The sequence below is a fragment of the Gambusia affinis genome, linkage group LG16 (genome assembly GCF_019740435.1).
Source record: "Gambusia affinis linkage group LG16, SWU_Gaff_1.0, whole genome shotgun sequence".
NCBI lineage: Eukaryota > Metazoa > Chordata > Actinopteri > Cyprinodontiformes > Poeciliidae > Gambusia > Gambusia affinis.
The window spans coordinates 6,056,473-6,070,611 of record NC_057883.1 but is presented as its reverse complement, the minus strand read 5'-3'; the positions used below and the strand labels follow the sequence as shown (position 1 = coordinate 6,070,611).

The following is a 14,139-nucleotide window of genomic DNA, read 5'->3' as shown; positions in this document are numbered from 1 at the left end:
AAAACATCCGTGAGGATTGCTAGACGTCTGGATTCAGACACAAAATCAGTCAGCAGATGGAAGATTAAACACTTATATTGTTTCAGCATCCAATTTAATATTACACAAAGTGAGCTAAACCAAACTAAAAGTGTGTGAGGTGACAAAATGGCCGATAAATTGTGGATGCAACAGTTTATATCACAGTATCATTAGAACAAAAACAAATGGAAGTAAGATTTTGATAATTCCCAGTAAAGATTGTTGATAATCAAAATAAACAAGAGTGACCCCAGGACTAATCCTTGTGGGACACCTTTGGCCACGTAAAGGAAGCTGGAGGAAATGCCTTAAGCTCTTATATACTCCTCTGATGAAAAGATACATTTTGTTTAGGCCAACCAAATGCATCTCTTTGATCGTTCAATAATGATCATTTTTGTTTTATTAAGGTCCGACCCACAGTGTTGACAACTGTGGAGAAGCCACTAAACAATCTCAGGAAAACCAGACTGGAATTGGGATAAAGTACAGCCTTATAAGGAGTTAGATACTCTTTACTAGTATACTAGTTGCTCACTGACAGGAGTGAGATTTTAACTGTGACACGTAACGCAGATCTTGGCAGGAAATCGTTTTGTTTCCAGATATCAGGAAATCTTCCTCGTTTCCAGAGAGAAGTTCAAAATGAGTCAGCGCTGGCTCAGTAAAATGAGTTGCTTTTGAAAAGGAATAGGTAATATAACAGTAAACCAGCATGAGGTCACGGCTGGCAGGCCTGCCACAATAAACAATAAAACAATCGACCGAACGATGAATTAAAAGAAACTCAATCATTTTCATTTGCTTGATTTTTCTCTTTTCTCTTTTTGCCAGAAACTGAATGATAAAAGTCTTCAGTCTGGCGCTTTGAGCTCAACTGTCCCTGATTTTGAAAAAATTAATTTTGTTTACAAAAACTTCATAATTTATTTTATTGTTTGTTTCTGCTGTTTTCTTTATTTATTGTGGATATTTTAAATGTCTTCCAGTTCCAGTGTTTAATGATTATTAGAATGTATAGTTCATTGAGCTTTGAGAATCTGCTCTTGCGTTATTGCGCCATTATTACCTGAAAACAGTCTCAAAGCAACAATATTATCGTGTATCGCAATAAGTTCTGGAACAATTTATCGTCCAGCAAAGTTTGTTATCATGACAGGCCTAATGGTTGGTTGGATGCCTCCCCTGGTCCAGTTTTCAAAATTAATAATGACATTTCTGTTGTATGAACTCTTTTAATACAAAACAATGTAACTTGATGAAACTTTTTTTTAAAATCTTAGAACAGGAGAATTCAAACTGAAATGTTTGTTTTTCAAGTGACAGTTTTGATCATTTACATATTTTTTGCACTATTTTAAACATATTGCACCCTTGTTCATTACTAAACCAATCTAAATCTAGGGCACAGTGGGATTATTAAGAAAGTAAGATGCATTCTCATGTCTGATCGTGTTTTTAATTTCTTTAATTTGGTCATTACTAACGTGCACATTAACAAAGTAGGCTGCATTTTCTATAGTTGCTGCAGAAAGCGATGCTGCCTCAGTGTAGAGTAAGTATGTGATTAGTAGAGTATGTGATTAATCTGTGTATGTGTCAAAGCAATACCGATGCGATCAATCTGTTTACTCCTTGGAGGACTCCGGCGGGGCTGCAGCGTTCTCCTCCGTAAACCGTTCATCCCACTGCTTGATAAACAGATTGACTTGTTGTGCATGACTCACGTGTTTGAGCATATGAAAACACACCAGAAGAGCTGTCTGAACCTCCACCTCTCCTTTGGTCTGTTTCTGTGTGTGTCTCTCTGCAGACTGTGCAGCCTGACTCTTAAAAAGCTGGTGGTGATGAAGGAGCTTGATAAAGAGCTGATTTCTGTGGTCATCGCAGTCAAGATTCAGGTCTGTATTTCTACGTTTTGGTATATATGTTGAAAAGAACCAATAAATTGTCCACTGTGAGCGTCTCGTGAGGTCTGGTCTTGTACCTCCTGGAATGTTGTGAACATTTTTATAACTTTTTCTTCCACAGGGCTCCAAACGCATTCTGAGGTCCCATGAGATTGTGCTGCCACCTAGTGGGTCAGTGGAGACTGACCTGGCTCTCACCTTCTCTCTGCAGGTAAAGCAGGACAAACACCACCCTCATGTTGATGTTTGGTAGAGGTAATGTGTTTCTATTGCTATTTAGTCTTGGCTCTACATGTGACGAACAAAGAGTGCGGTGACACATACTGAGATGCTCTTTCTACCCAGTAGGAGCTCGTCCTTTAATTTTAATAGTTTTCTGCTTTAGATTCACGAACAGTTACAGAGATTGCATCAGTTTTACATGATCCGCTCCTAAAGTGAGTTTTTCTGAGGCATAAGTGAGCCTCCAGACCAGTAGGGGGCCCCCAAGAGAGCTTGTTGTTCTTTGGTTTTCGACAGAGCACGGATCTGGGTTGGAAGTCACATCCAGTTATACGTTTGAAAACTACTTAGGCTTTCTATCTGTTGTCCATGATGATAAATAAAAAAATGACTCGAATGAAGTTAATAACATTAGTATTAATTTATGATTATCTTCATAAATGGATCTTGTGTTCCACTGATTTTCAGACATGGAAACCAACAGAAGGGCAACTAAGTAGTCTATCTTCTTTTCACAAGAAGCCATGTTGGATTATAAGGTTGGAGTTGGAGTAAAATCTGCAACTTTCTGTAACCTTAACAGTCACTGTAAATTCTCTATCGACGATTTGTTTTGAGTTTTTTTATGACTCATTACTTGGGATATTATAATGTAATTTGAATTACTATTTTGAGTTGTAATTGTTATTTTATAGAGATTTAGTTAATATCAGGTTCAAAAGCGTACTATATTTGTTTAATAGAAGGGAATAAATATCCCACGATGCTTCAGAAGAAGACTTAACTTGGAAGAAGAAAGATGGAGGGCTTTTTCTGAGACTTATTTTTTCTGAGCTCTGACACCCTAGTAAATCAGCATGGCTGTTATCTATGATTCATTCGTCCTTTTTTGATTTACTACAGTTCATCAGAATAATACGTCTGGCTCCTTATCGTCTCTGGATTAGTCAAATATACAACATCCTCCTCCCTGCACATCTATGCTCCCAGACTTCATTTTTTTTCTCACTTTTCCTTCCCACCTTATGCTGGCTTTCTCCTATATCCAACTTTGTTTTTCTTCGACATTGCATTATCTGAGTTTGGTTTTGCATTAAACATGTTCTTGTGTAATAAACTCACTATCAAGTATTCACTCCTTATATTGCAATTTAGCTAAAACTCACTTAAATGTGGTCAGATCCCAACCTTTCTTTTTCAGTATTGACTTACTTTGAGCAGTAACGTTACAATTATTTATGTTTTGTTTTTGTTTTTTCGGCAAAAAGAAAACCACCTGTTGATCTAAATGTCTCTTGTTTCCAGATATTTTTGTGTTTTTCTGATTTTTTATTTTTTTTTTGTCTTGTGTTTGTTGTCTTTCAGTACCCTCACTTCTTGAAAAGAGAAGGCAACAAGCTGCAGATAATGCTCCAAAGACGGAAGAGGTACAAGAACCGAACGATTTTAGGCTACAAGACTTTGGCCGTGGGATCTATTGATATGGCAGAGGTACAGTGTGAGCGCTTCATATAACGCTCATTCATCCTCAGTTTGTTCACTGCAGGTTTAAAGTTTTGTAAAGCACATCAGTGTGTATGTGTGTGAATGGGAGGCAGTAATAAGCCTGTGCTGCCCTTTCTGTTGTCTGGCGGTCTCCGGTCAGGAGGGAGCAGAAAGGTGTTTCGGCTCTAACAAGCTCTTAGTGTCAGAAAGATCAGGGAAACGTAATGAGTGCTAGAAGCTCCAGCTACCACGGTGTCTGCTGCTGCTTCCTCTTTAATGACTTCTGGCCTTTTAGAGTCACACAGTGCAAGAAAAACCTGCCCAAATACAGCTGAAGAATACTCTTTTGTGTCTGACAGACCTAAATTATCCTGAAGCCTTCGCTAGCATTTCCAGGGTGTCACATGGTCCAGAGTGCATTGATGTGTCGTCTCTTCTTGACTTCTGTTACTGTGCTAGTAAACATCCCAGCTTTAGAAGCGTTTTAAACTTTCTTCCCCCTCAAAATCTTCCCCTGATTAGATGTTTGTCCTGGGCTGGGCTGTAAAATCCTAATACTGGATACAGTTTGTATTGTAAAGTGGAAATTGTTGTTTTACATTACATTAAATACATTTTTTACATGGATTATACTTGTAAAAAATGTAAGGTGAGTTAAAGGGCTGAATATGTAAAACAACATCTTTATCCTGTAAGTATTTTCGTACATAATATTAAAAAATAAACAAACATTTGGGGCAATTAGTGCTTCAGGATTCTGTTTGGGTGTCATCATTTCAGACAGGGGCGGTCCTAACCTTTTTGGTGCCCTGGGAGAACAACTCTTCAAAAAGGCAGAGAAACTCAAATTATTATTTTTTATTTGAAATTTTTTATTTTATTTTTTTTTAAACTAGAATAATACTACCAACACCCATAGCAAGACACATACTGTATCCCATTAAGTTTAAAGTATACAATACAAATACAAGAAAATAAATGCTATGGAAAATACATACTATTATTAGTTATTTCTAAATTGAACTAATAGGAAAACATTTTTGAATTTATATGTACTACCATTGTTGTTCTGGCATCTCATGCCGCCCTAGATGATATGCCGCCCTGGGTTTCTGCCCACATCACAAATCGCTATGGATTTCAGGAAACAAGTCAAAGTTGGCTCTGAAATTAACAATGTATCTTTAAAGACTCAATAAACTAATTATATCCCACCACAAAAACACACAGAGAAAACAGTTTCCTCTGCTTGAAGAAAGCATGGATTACACAAATAAAGAGCTCAGTTTCAGCGCACATGATCCTCACACACAAAGGAGATCCCATATGGCTGGCAAAGCTCAGCGGGGCTTGTTAAGGCTCAGCAGCTGAGAGAAGAAAAGAAAAAGACACCATTGAGCCAGAGTGAGGTTTAAAAATAAAAAAACACAGGATGTGGTTTTACCAAACCATAAAACAGAGAAATCTTTGAATTTTCAGCAGAACAGGCAAAGTTGTGGGGGGGGGTGTTTCTCCCCAGGATGCAGCGGGGACAGAGAGGCTTGTCCTGATTTTAGAGGAAGAAATGAAACACAAAACGTGAGATCCCTCCGCTGTGGCGCTGTTGAATCATCTAGTCGCCCTGCAGCTGCTTGGCTGATGCCTCCAGATCAGTGCAGTGTAGCAGAAAACAGTGACCCAGGTGTGCTTCTAGTCACAGAGCAAAACATTCAGGCTGAACCACAACAGAGGAAAGAATGAAACACCTCACCTACGAATAAACAAAATAGAAAAAATAATAATTTGATATTTCTACATCGGATGACAGGAAACACAATCTGTTTCAGTGGAAACCTGAACAGTTCTGCTTCTTGTTTACAGTATTTCTCCAAAATCAATAAGATGTCATGGAAACCGTGGATCTCTAATCGTAAACAGAGACGACAGGAATATATTTATGAATATATTCATTCTCTGAATCACAATATTAGCACTTCAATTAGAAGTTAAATTGATTTCATTTGACCTTTTCTTGAAAAGAATCTACAATTCTCTTATTGGACATAAAAACAAACAAACGTGGAATCTAACGCCTTAGTGGGAATTATGCAGGGAGTTGAGGAAAAAAGATATAAAGATATAACTTTACAATTAAGGCATTTAATAAAGGATTCAGGGACCTGAGTGAAGTTGTCCTGCCCTTCACCTTCTTTTAATTAAATGAAATCTGTGTTAAACATTTGTGCAGCAAAAATGTTTGCTTGTGCCACTGTCGTTTTAAAAATACCAATAAAGGTCATGAAATGTCAGCCAGCTAGCTAACAAAATAAAACAAAAATATGGTGTAAATTAACTGTGTTACATTTGTGCTGCAACTCCCCCCGCCCCCATATATCTTCACATATTTAAAATTAAAAATAAAAAAGTTAACAGAGATCATCAGAGATTGAGGGTTCAGTATGCTTTGGCATGTTAGCTAAAAAAATGTTTATGTTCTTATTTAAAAAAGGGATTGAATTGTTTGTTTATATGTATTTTTTTAATTTATTTGTAATATTGTATAAAATGAAGTCAAGTGGCTAAAAGGAATGTGCCAATGTTTTAGCCAATCGATCGATTAGTCGACAGGAAATCCGGTAACTAAATGTCACAGCTCTAATTCAGAATCAAAATCTTTATTCAGAGGAATGAGAGGAGAGAGGAGTCCATGTTTCCAGCAGCTTTTTCTGCTCCTCTGTAGAAATCCCAATGCCGCTTACCTTCAATAAACTCCATTGGATCTGAGCCGTTGGTACAATGAATCCTCATAAAGATCTGGTCTAGTTGCCGTCACGTTCCCGCCGATTCACAGCTGTATCTTGACGTGGTGTCCTCTAAACTCCTCAGCAGCCTTTATGAAGTGCACTGGCCACAATGAAGAGGCCTGACCGAGTGTTGTGCTTGTGAGCTGCTCGTCATTCAGAGTGGACAGGAGGATAAAAGTACTCTCACCCCCTGGTCTGTGTCTACAATGTGGCATTTTACAAACACATACTTCACTGTGTCTTATTGAGATGGTATCTGACAGACCAACACACAGTAGTGGTCTGTGATTTAACTCTTTACAAGACTGCGTTTACAGCTGCAGTGTGCATTTTATATATTGCCTCTGCCGTCTTTGGTAGAGTTTCATGTTTTCCTCCAGTATTGTTCTGTATTTAGCGCCATTAATCATCCAATCACCTCTGACGCGCTTCCCCGTCGCTGCTAAAGAAAAGCATCTCCTCAGAATGATGCTGCCACCACTGCGAGGGCTGTGCATTCAGGCAAGGTAGATGCGCAGGGTTTGATTTCCGTCAGAAAGTTTCTGGTTTTGTCCTCACCTGACCGGAGCGCCGACGTTGGACTGCAGCGCCCCCTTGTGGCAGTCTCCGAGCAGGTCTTCAAATGGTTTTACTTCAGAAGATGGCGCGCTTTCTTGTTAATAAAGGCCAGATTAGTGAATCTGATTAGGCAGATTAGGCAGCTAATTTCCAATTAGCTGCGGTCCAGTTAATTGGAAAGTGGAGCTGGGTTTGACTTCAGACCCGAGGTAGCAGCGTTCTGGTTAAGAAGTCGCAATTCCGACATGGCTACGGCCATAAACATGGTTTCCAGTAGCTCTGACAAACGTCATTTTAAGGTTTAATTTCCGTAAGTAAACGTCAGTTTTAATTTGGTCTGTTTAGAGTTGAAGTCGCTCCATGTAACTTTGATTTTAGACGCACTTTTGCTTGACCGTCTTGTCAAATAAACATGTTTCCACCTCATCTTGCTAACGTTGTCGAGAGGAGCGGCCGTGTTGAAACGCACTGTAACTGGAGGTAGTCGGCGTTGTAAAACCTTGTGTCATTCTTCCTCCACTTCACATATATATGAGACTTTGTGTTGACCTAAACGTTAAATAAATAAATTGAAGTACATGACTGTTTTGTGACACAACGGATACAAATTAAAGAAGTTTGAATATTTTTTACACTAGAACTAAACTCAATTATTACCCTTTCTCTTATTATACACTTGTAAAAAGACTGTTTTGTGGCGTTTTAAAGATTCATCAAGACTTTCAGTCTGACTTTCACTGAACTTTTGACCAGTATTGTTATTTACAAGTTTAATCAAGTGTTGCATTTATTGCAATTTCAGGTTGTTCAGCGTTTTTTCCATTCATTTGAAATCCTTTTGACTTTGCCCCTCCTTCTGCATTGAATTTAGTTTTTCCCCGCATCTCCCAGGTGATGCAGCACCCGACGGAGGGAGGCCAGGTTCTGCCTCTCTGCAGCAACCAGAAAGAGATGCTGGGCAAAGTGGCCGAGATCTGGATCTTCTCCCTGTCCAGTCAGCCGATAGACCACGAGGACAGCGCCCTGCAGGGAGGACAGAAGATCAAATGCACCGGTAGGCTTTTTTGCTTTTTATTTCCCCACCGATTTTAAACGAGCGCAAAACTAATCACCCGATGGTAAATAAATCAAGAATCTGTTTTTCCTCCCCTATCTCAAATTACTTTGAAAAACTATGCAAAATGTGTAAGCGTTTAACCTTCCTGCCGATTGTGTCCCGTAGATAACTACTCGGAAGAAGAGTATGAGAGCTTCTCGTCGGAGCAGGAGGCCAGCGACGACGCAGTGCAGGGACAGGTGAGTACATCTGCAGATCAGTTTGACCTTTAGAGGTCATGAGGTGAATTGGTTTATAGATGATGAGGACAAAAGGAAGAAAAAAAAAGTCTGTCTCTTCCCTGAAGACTTCAGACATCGTCTCTTCCTCCTTCGTCTTTCAGGATCTTGAGGATGATGAGTTTGATGTGAGGAAACCAAAGAAGCAGAGGAGGTCCATCGTGAGGACCCCTTCTATCACCAGGGTAAGAGATGCAAAATGAGACGGAGAACTCAAAGAAACACGAAAATAAACTCATGGCTGTGTTTGTTTGTTTTTTTTCTGTGTAATGCTCAGGCAGAACACCAGAAGTGCACACAAGAAGGTTTATTATTTGTTTTTGTTTTTTCCTTCAATTGCTCTGTAGCAATCAATTCCAGGTAAAAAAACCTTAAAAGAAATACTTTTAACAACAGATACCTCAGTGTTGCTTCGCCTCAGTGTTTACACAGTGTCAAAAAAGTGAATCTATTTATTTAAATCCCAAAAAAAAGTAAAAAAAAAAAAATGTTAGAAGCAACATTTTCCAAGGTCTCTGGTTTCCTTTTGTCATCTACTCATTCACTTACACTCTGAAGTAAATCTTTGTGCGCCCGAATCTGCCTTTAAGCCAAGTTTAAATACAGAGTGTTTTCAAATGAAACCTGTTTTTATTGATGAAAGTATATGAAATATTTTTTTTTTCAGATTTCTCCTACTGAACCCTACATAAACAGGCCAGCTGGATGCCTTTCGCTTAACAAGGAAAAAACATTTGGAGTTTTTAATCTACGACCCCATTCCTACAAAACAAAACAAAAAAAAATCTGATTATTTGTTTGTAGTTAAAATAGTTCTTGCTTAATTTACTGCTGAATAGATAAAAAAAAAAAAACTTTTTGGGGTTTTAGTTTTAAAAATACATTTTTTTTGGTCCACAGATACTTTTGAGCCGACAAAAAGTTTGGACACCCACACTCTTTGGTGTCTCTACATAATGTCACGCTATGCTAGAAAATGTGTACGTTTCCATGGAGACGTTGACTGGGAAGCTAGTCAATGCTGATTAGCTTCCTTTTCTCTTCGAAAGAAATCCATCCTCACAGCATGATGCTACCACCGCCATGTTTCCCCTTGTTAGCTCCATGAACTAGAGGCGTGCCTCACACTGACTCTGTGCGTTTCTCTCCCTGCATTTTAGCAGCAGAACTTTAAGCAGCGGGTGGTGGCGCTGCTGAAGCGCTTCAGAGTTTCCGACGAGGTGCGTCTTCTTCTGCTTTTTTTTTTTTATCTTGTGATTTCCAGAGAGTCTCTGCTTCTCTTGTGACTAACCGGCGTTTGACGTGTGTGTGTGTGTGTGTGTGTGTGCTCGCGAAGGTGCTGGACTCGGAGCAGGACCCGGCAGAGCCGCCTCCTGAGGTGGAGGAGGAGGATCTGGACCTGGACAGTGTGGAGTTTGAGAACCCCAGCGACAGCTGCCCGGAGCTGGACGATGATGACAGCGTCCTCAGCACGCCAAAACCCAAACTGAAGTGAGCTGTGGGCCGATCTAATGTCCCTTGTTACCCATCTGTTGACATTTCATGAATTACAAAACGGTTCTGCATGCTTAGTATAAGCCAAGAGGAATTGGAAAAAGTAAATGCGTGTGTGAACATTATGTGCGTTTGCCTGTTTAAGATGAGATTCAGTATTTTAAGTCAATGAATATTTCTGTTTTGAGAGACGAAGCACCTCAGTGAAGTATTTAGACGCTTTGAACAGAAGGAAGGAAGGAAGTGAAGAAAAAAGGAAGGAAATGGATAAACTCAAGTAAAAAGGAAACAACAAGACAAATTAGTAAAGGTTAAACATAAAAATAAATAATCAAAGAAAGGAAAGCAAGAAGGATACAAGAAAGAAAAGAATTGTCAAAGAAAGACACAAGGACGTGTAGAAGAAAGGAAAGTAGGAAGGAAGGAAAAAGACAGATTCAGGTAAAAAAGGAGTCAAGGAGACAATGAAGTAATAAAGGATAGACAGGGAAGAAATCATTAAAGAAAGCAAGGAAGTAAGATAAAAGGAAGGAAGAAAAGAAAGCAGGAAGGATGGAAAGAAAGTAGGACACAAGACAAGGAAATTCATACTTTATTGTTAATATTTAAGCATGAATATCCATATTTGAGCTCCAAACTTGTCCACACTGGTCAGGACACCTGTGAGTGAGACATCAGAAAATTCAGCGCAGCTTGTTTCCCTCACGTAAAGCATCTGGGATGCTTTACGTCTTCAGAATACCGGAAACGTCTAGCCCGTCGTTTTCCGGGAACATCCCTCAAGCGCCAACAGGCTCCTTCACACTCAGATGGGAGCGTGAAAAATAAATGAAACCTGCAGGGACCTTTTAGCCGAGTCGTGTTTATGGCCGACCCTGTGAATCATCTGTGAAGAGATGACACATACGGAGTGCAGAGTGTTTGATTTCATCCGTGTTTCAGGCCGTATTTCGAGGGACTGTCCCTCTCCAGCTCCCAGACTGAGATCGGCAGCATCCACAGCAGCCGGAGCCACAGAGAGCCGCCGAGCCCGGTTAGTTACCCACTTTCTGTCTACTAAAGACCTGATTTAAAATATCATTCCGCTGTCGTAGGTTCACAGGCATTCAATAAATTAGAGTGTTATTGAAAAGTTTCAGGAACTTTATCACTTACCGAAACAGATTAATCCCACACAGATGGATGTTAATTATGTTAATTATGATGTCATGTTTTCATTAAACTGTAATCATTTAAAATGACAATATTACCAATACATAAAACAATTTAAATAGAGAAATGTGGGGTTAATAAAAAGTATGTTGTCAATTGTCAAAGGGAACTTTTAATCTGACAAAATGTTTTGTTGGTTGTTTGTTTTTTTGTTTTTCCGTCGGTACATAACGTTCTACATGGTGTTTTATCTTCATGTTGTGTTTAAGTGATTTCTCAGTTCTAAAGGTCAGGCAGTAGCAGGGCTTTAATTGAAGGTTTAGGAGTGTCCTAGTTAAAGTCCAGATTTAAATCTGATTGAGCTACAGTGGTGAAGCCTTACAAGGCAGTTCATGATTGAAAATCTTCAAGCGTGGCTGAAATTTGAGAAGAGTTGGGACCAAATCCCTCCAAATCGATAGAAAAAAAACAACTTACTGCTACTGACAGCTGATGGTATGAAAGGTGGAACTAGTGGGTTTAACTTTTTCCTCCAAGTTGAAGTTGGTTTGGATCTCATCTTTTCCCTGATAAGTGAGATCAAAATTTGAAAACTGCACTTCGTTGCTTTCTTTTCCACCGGTCAATCTCTGTAAGACCTGTTGAACTAAGAATCATCTTCAGATGTTCACCAATTCGGACTTTCCGCCTGTGAAATGAACGTTCCCGAGACTCGGTCACAATCAAGTCTGTTTTTCTTCCTTCCACCTCACTTCAGCTCGATCTGGACAAAACCAAGTGCGGCGACACGACGTTCGCCAACGATGGCGGCCGTGACAACGCCACCTTTGTGAGTACAGGCTCACGGAGGAACCGTCCGCCTTCGGCTCGCAACCTAAACATCTGGTCGGTTTTCTAATTTTTCCCGTTTTCCTCCAGGAGGAACCCGAGGCGGTGACTCCCACCACGGAGCTGGAAATGGACAACATGGACACGTTCCTAGAGAGACTGCCACCAAGTGGCAAAATGACCAAGACAGAATCACTTATCATTTCATCCAACAGGTATTATTTCCTTAACCAGAGAGTGAGTTCACTTTAAGGAAGAAATACTGAGAAGCAGGGGCGTCACTAGGTTTTAATAAGGGGGGTCTTAGCCCTTGTGAACAAACGTACAAAATTTCTCAAACGGCAACAAAAACAGCAAATTTGCTTTTTCCACTTTTGAAATAGTGGAAATAAATACTTCTTCTACTGTAAACAGCAAATTACTATAATAAAATGGTTTCCTAGGAAACGTTGCTGAGGTAACTAAAAAGTTTTTGTGACTCTACACCCTTTGAAGCACATTGGCTCAAAGTTTCCTGCTTGTTTCACCCTCCAAATAATTCCTGTTACATTGCACGCCAATCTCAGAGTTTATTAGACAATGCAAGAAAATGGAAACTGACAGATTTAAACTCATATTTTGGCCACATCATATTGAGTTTACTGGCAGTTTTTTGTAAAAAGAAAAAAAGCAACACCCCAAAAATAAAAACCCCACAACGACATTTAAAGTGGGCTTGAGAATATTTCAAGGAGGCGTCCGCAACCCTAAAATAAACCACTGCTCAGAAAGTATCTCTATTGTAAATGTAATGGATAAGCTGGTGAGTTACTGCCCCCTGCTGGTTAGTCTTTATGTCCTGTTTTCCTTTTTCAGGCAGGAAGCGAAGCTGGCAGGGCGGCGAGGTCGGAGCACGTCTCTGAAGGAGCGCCAGCCCAGCAGACCCCAGAACGAGAGGGCCAACAGCCTGGACAACGAGCGGTCCCTGGACACACGGTGCCACCTACAGGTAGGGGAACGCAGCTGCAGCTTCTTATCCTCAGCTTCTTCCTGTGATTATAGCAGGTTTCAAGTGTCTTATGTTTTTTATTTTTTTTATTTTTATTGCATTGAGCCATTATAATAACAATAAAAGTAATAATATTGAGATTAAATAAACAGAAAATGCATCCCGAGTTTGTTTTGTGTTTGTCCAGATCCCTAGAAAAACAGTTTATGACCAACTGAACCACATCCTGGTGTCCGACAACCACCTTCCTGACAGCATCATCCTCATCAACACGTCAGAATGGCAAGGTCAGGTAAGGTCGAGACGGAAAGGTCAGACTCCTGAACACCAGCTGCTTAACATGAACCAATCAGAGACAAGTTAAAGCTCGATCCCACAACTTGAAACTATCGATCCAGATTTCAAAGTAGAGCTGTACCGATGGAATATTAATATCTTTATTGGTGGGAATATTGAAAGAAATTCTACATGTGATATTGTGACGATGTGCCAGATCCATAAGGGCAGATCTAGTCTGTCTAATTCTACGCTTTGTGCTCTGAGCGACGCCATGCTTTATTACTTATTTTACATCATGTTTAGAATTCCTAATTTAACTTTCTGAACCATTCAAAAAAAGGTCTGTTGCAGTTTATTTTTATTTTTTTACATTTTTGGCCAAAGTTGTCAGTTTCGGTTTCTTTATTACTTACTTTACTCTGAATCGCACTGACTGAATAAATTAAAGTTGTGTTGCTTTTACATGTTTGACTGAGCTCAGTGAGCCGTACTGGTGCAGCGTTTTTCCAAATGCGTTTATGATTCAGTGCATTTTATTTCTGTGTTTTTAAAAAAGGAAACATCGAAAGTCAATTCAGCACATTATTTACTGTGCACGTTTAAAATATTGTTGTGTTGCCACACATTTATAAAGACAAAACTCTGTTTAGTTCCATCTGCTTACTAATGAATTTACATCTCGTGTCTGTCAGTATCTGTCGGATTTGCTGCAGAACCACCACCTGCCCGTGGTCTGCACATGCACCACGGCCGACATCCAAGCTGCTTTCAACACCATTGTCTCTCGCATCCAAAGATTGTAAGTCTGACCCTCGTTTGTCCCTGTTAGGACGGAAAAAAAACAAAAAAAACACCAAACGTATGTGGCTTTGCAAAATCAAAACCGCAGCGTTTGTTCTGCTCCTATAGCTGCAACTGTAACTCCCAGACGCCCATTCCCATAAAGGTCGCGGTGGCTGGAGCGCAGCACTACCTCAGTGCGGTTCTGAGGCTCTTTGTGGACCACCTCTCCCACAAGACCCCGGACTGGCTCGGCTACATGAGGTTCCTCATCATCCCCTTAGGTCAGAGATCGACTCTTGAC

The 14,139-nt window shown here is 39.9% G+C and overlaps 1 protein-coding gene across 13 annotated transcripts in view; it reads left to right on the top strand.

Moving 5' to 3' along the window:
• The window catches only part of pacs2 (phosphofurin acidic cluster sorting protein 2), a 66,341-nt gene that overhangs the window by 38,483 nt on the left and 13,719 nt on the right, over positions 1–14,139 (top strand). For 10 of the 13 annotated variants that reach the window (XM_044142290.1, XM_044142289.1, XM_044142291.1 and 7 more), the window contains 15 exons: positions 1,835–1,922; positions 2,053–2,142; positions 3,519–3,644; positions 7,871–8,033; positions 8,202–8,275; positions 8,419–8,499; positions 9,475–9,534; positions 9,651–9,805; positions 10,751–10,841; positions 11,718–11,789; positions 11,879–12,003; positions 12,644–12,776; positions 12,964–13,068; positions 13,748–13,854; positions 13,965–14,119. In XM_044142290.1, coding sequence (XP_043998225.1) covers positions 1,835–1,922; positions 2,053–2,142; positions 3,519–3,644; positions 7,871–8,033; positions 8,202–8,275; positions 8,419–8,499; positions 9,475–9,534; positions 9,651–9,805; positions 10,751–10,841; positions 11,718–11,789; positions 11,879–12,003; positions 12,644–12,776; positions 12,964–13,068; positions 13,748–13,854; positions 13,965–14,119 — 1,625 coding nt within the window. Of the gene's footprint in view, positions 1–1,834; positions 1,923–2,052; positions 2,143–3,518; positions 3,645–7,039; positions 7,290–7,850; positions 8,034–8,201; positions 8,276–8,418; positions 8,500–9,474; positions 9,535–9,650; positions 9,806–10,750; positions 10,842–11,717; positions 11,790–11,878; positions 12,004–12,643; positions 12,777–12,963; positions 13,069–13,747; positions 13,855–13,964; positions 14,120–14,139 lie in introns of those variants that run through there. The other 3 variants (XM_044142280.1, XM_044142287.1, XM_044142288.1) reach the window with 3 other exon arrangements.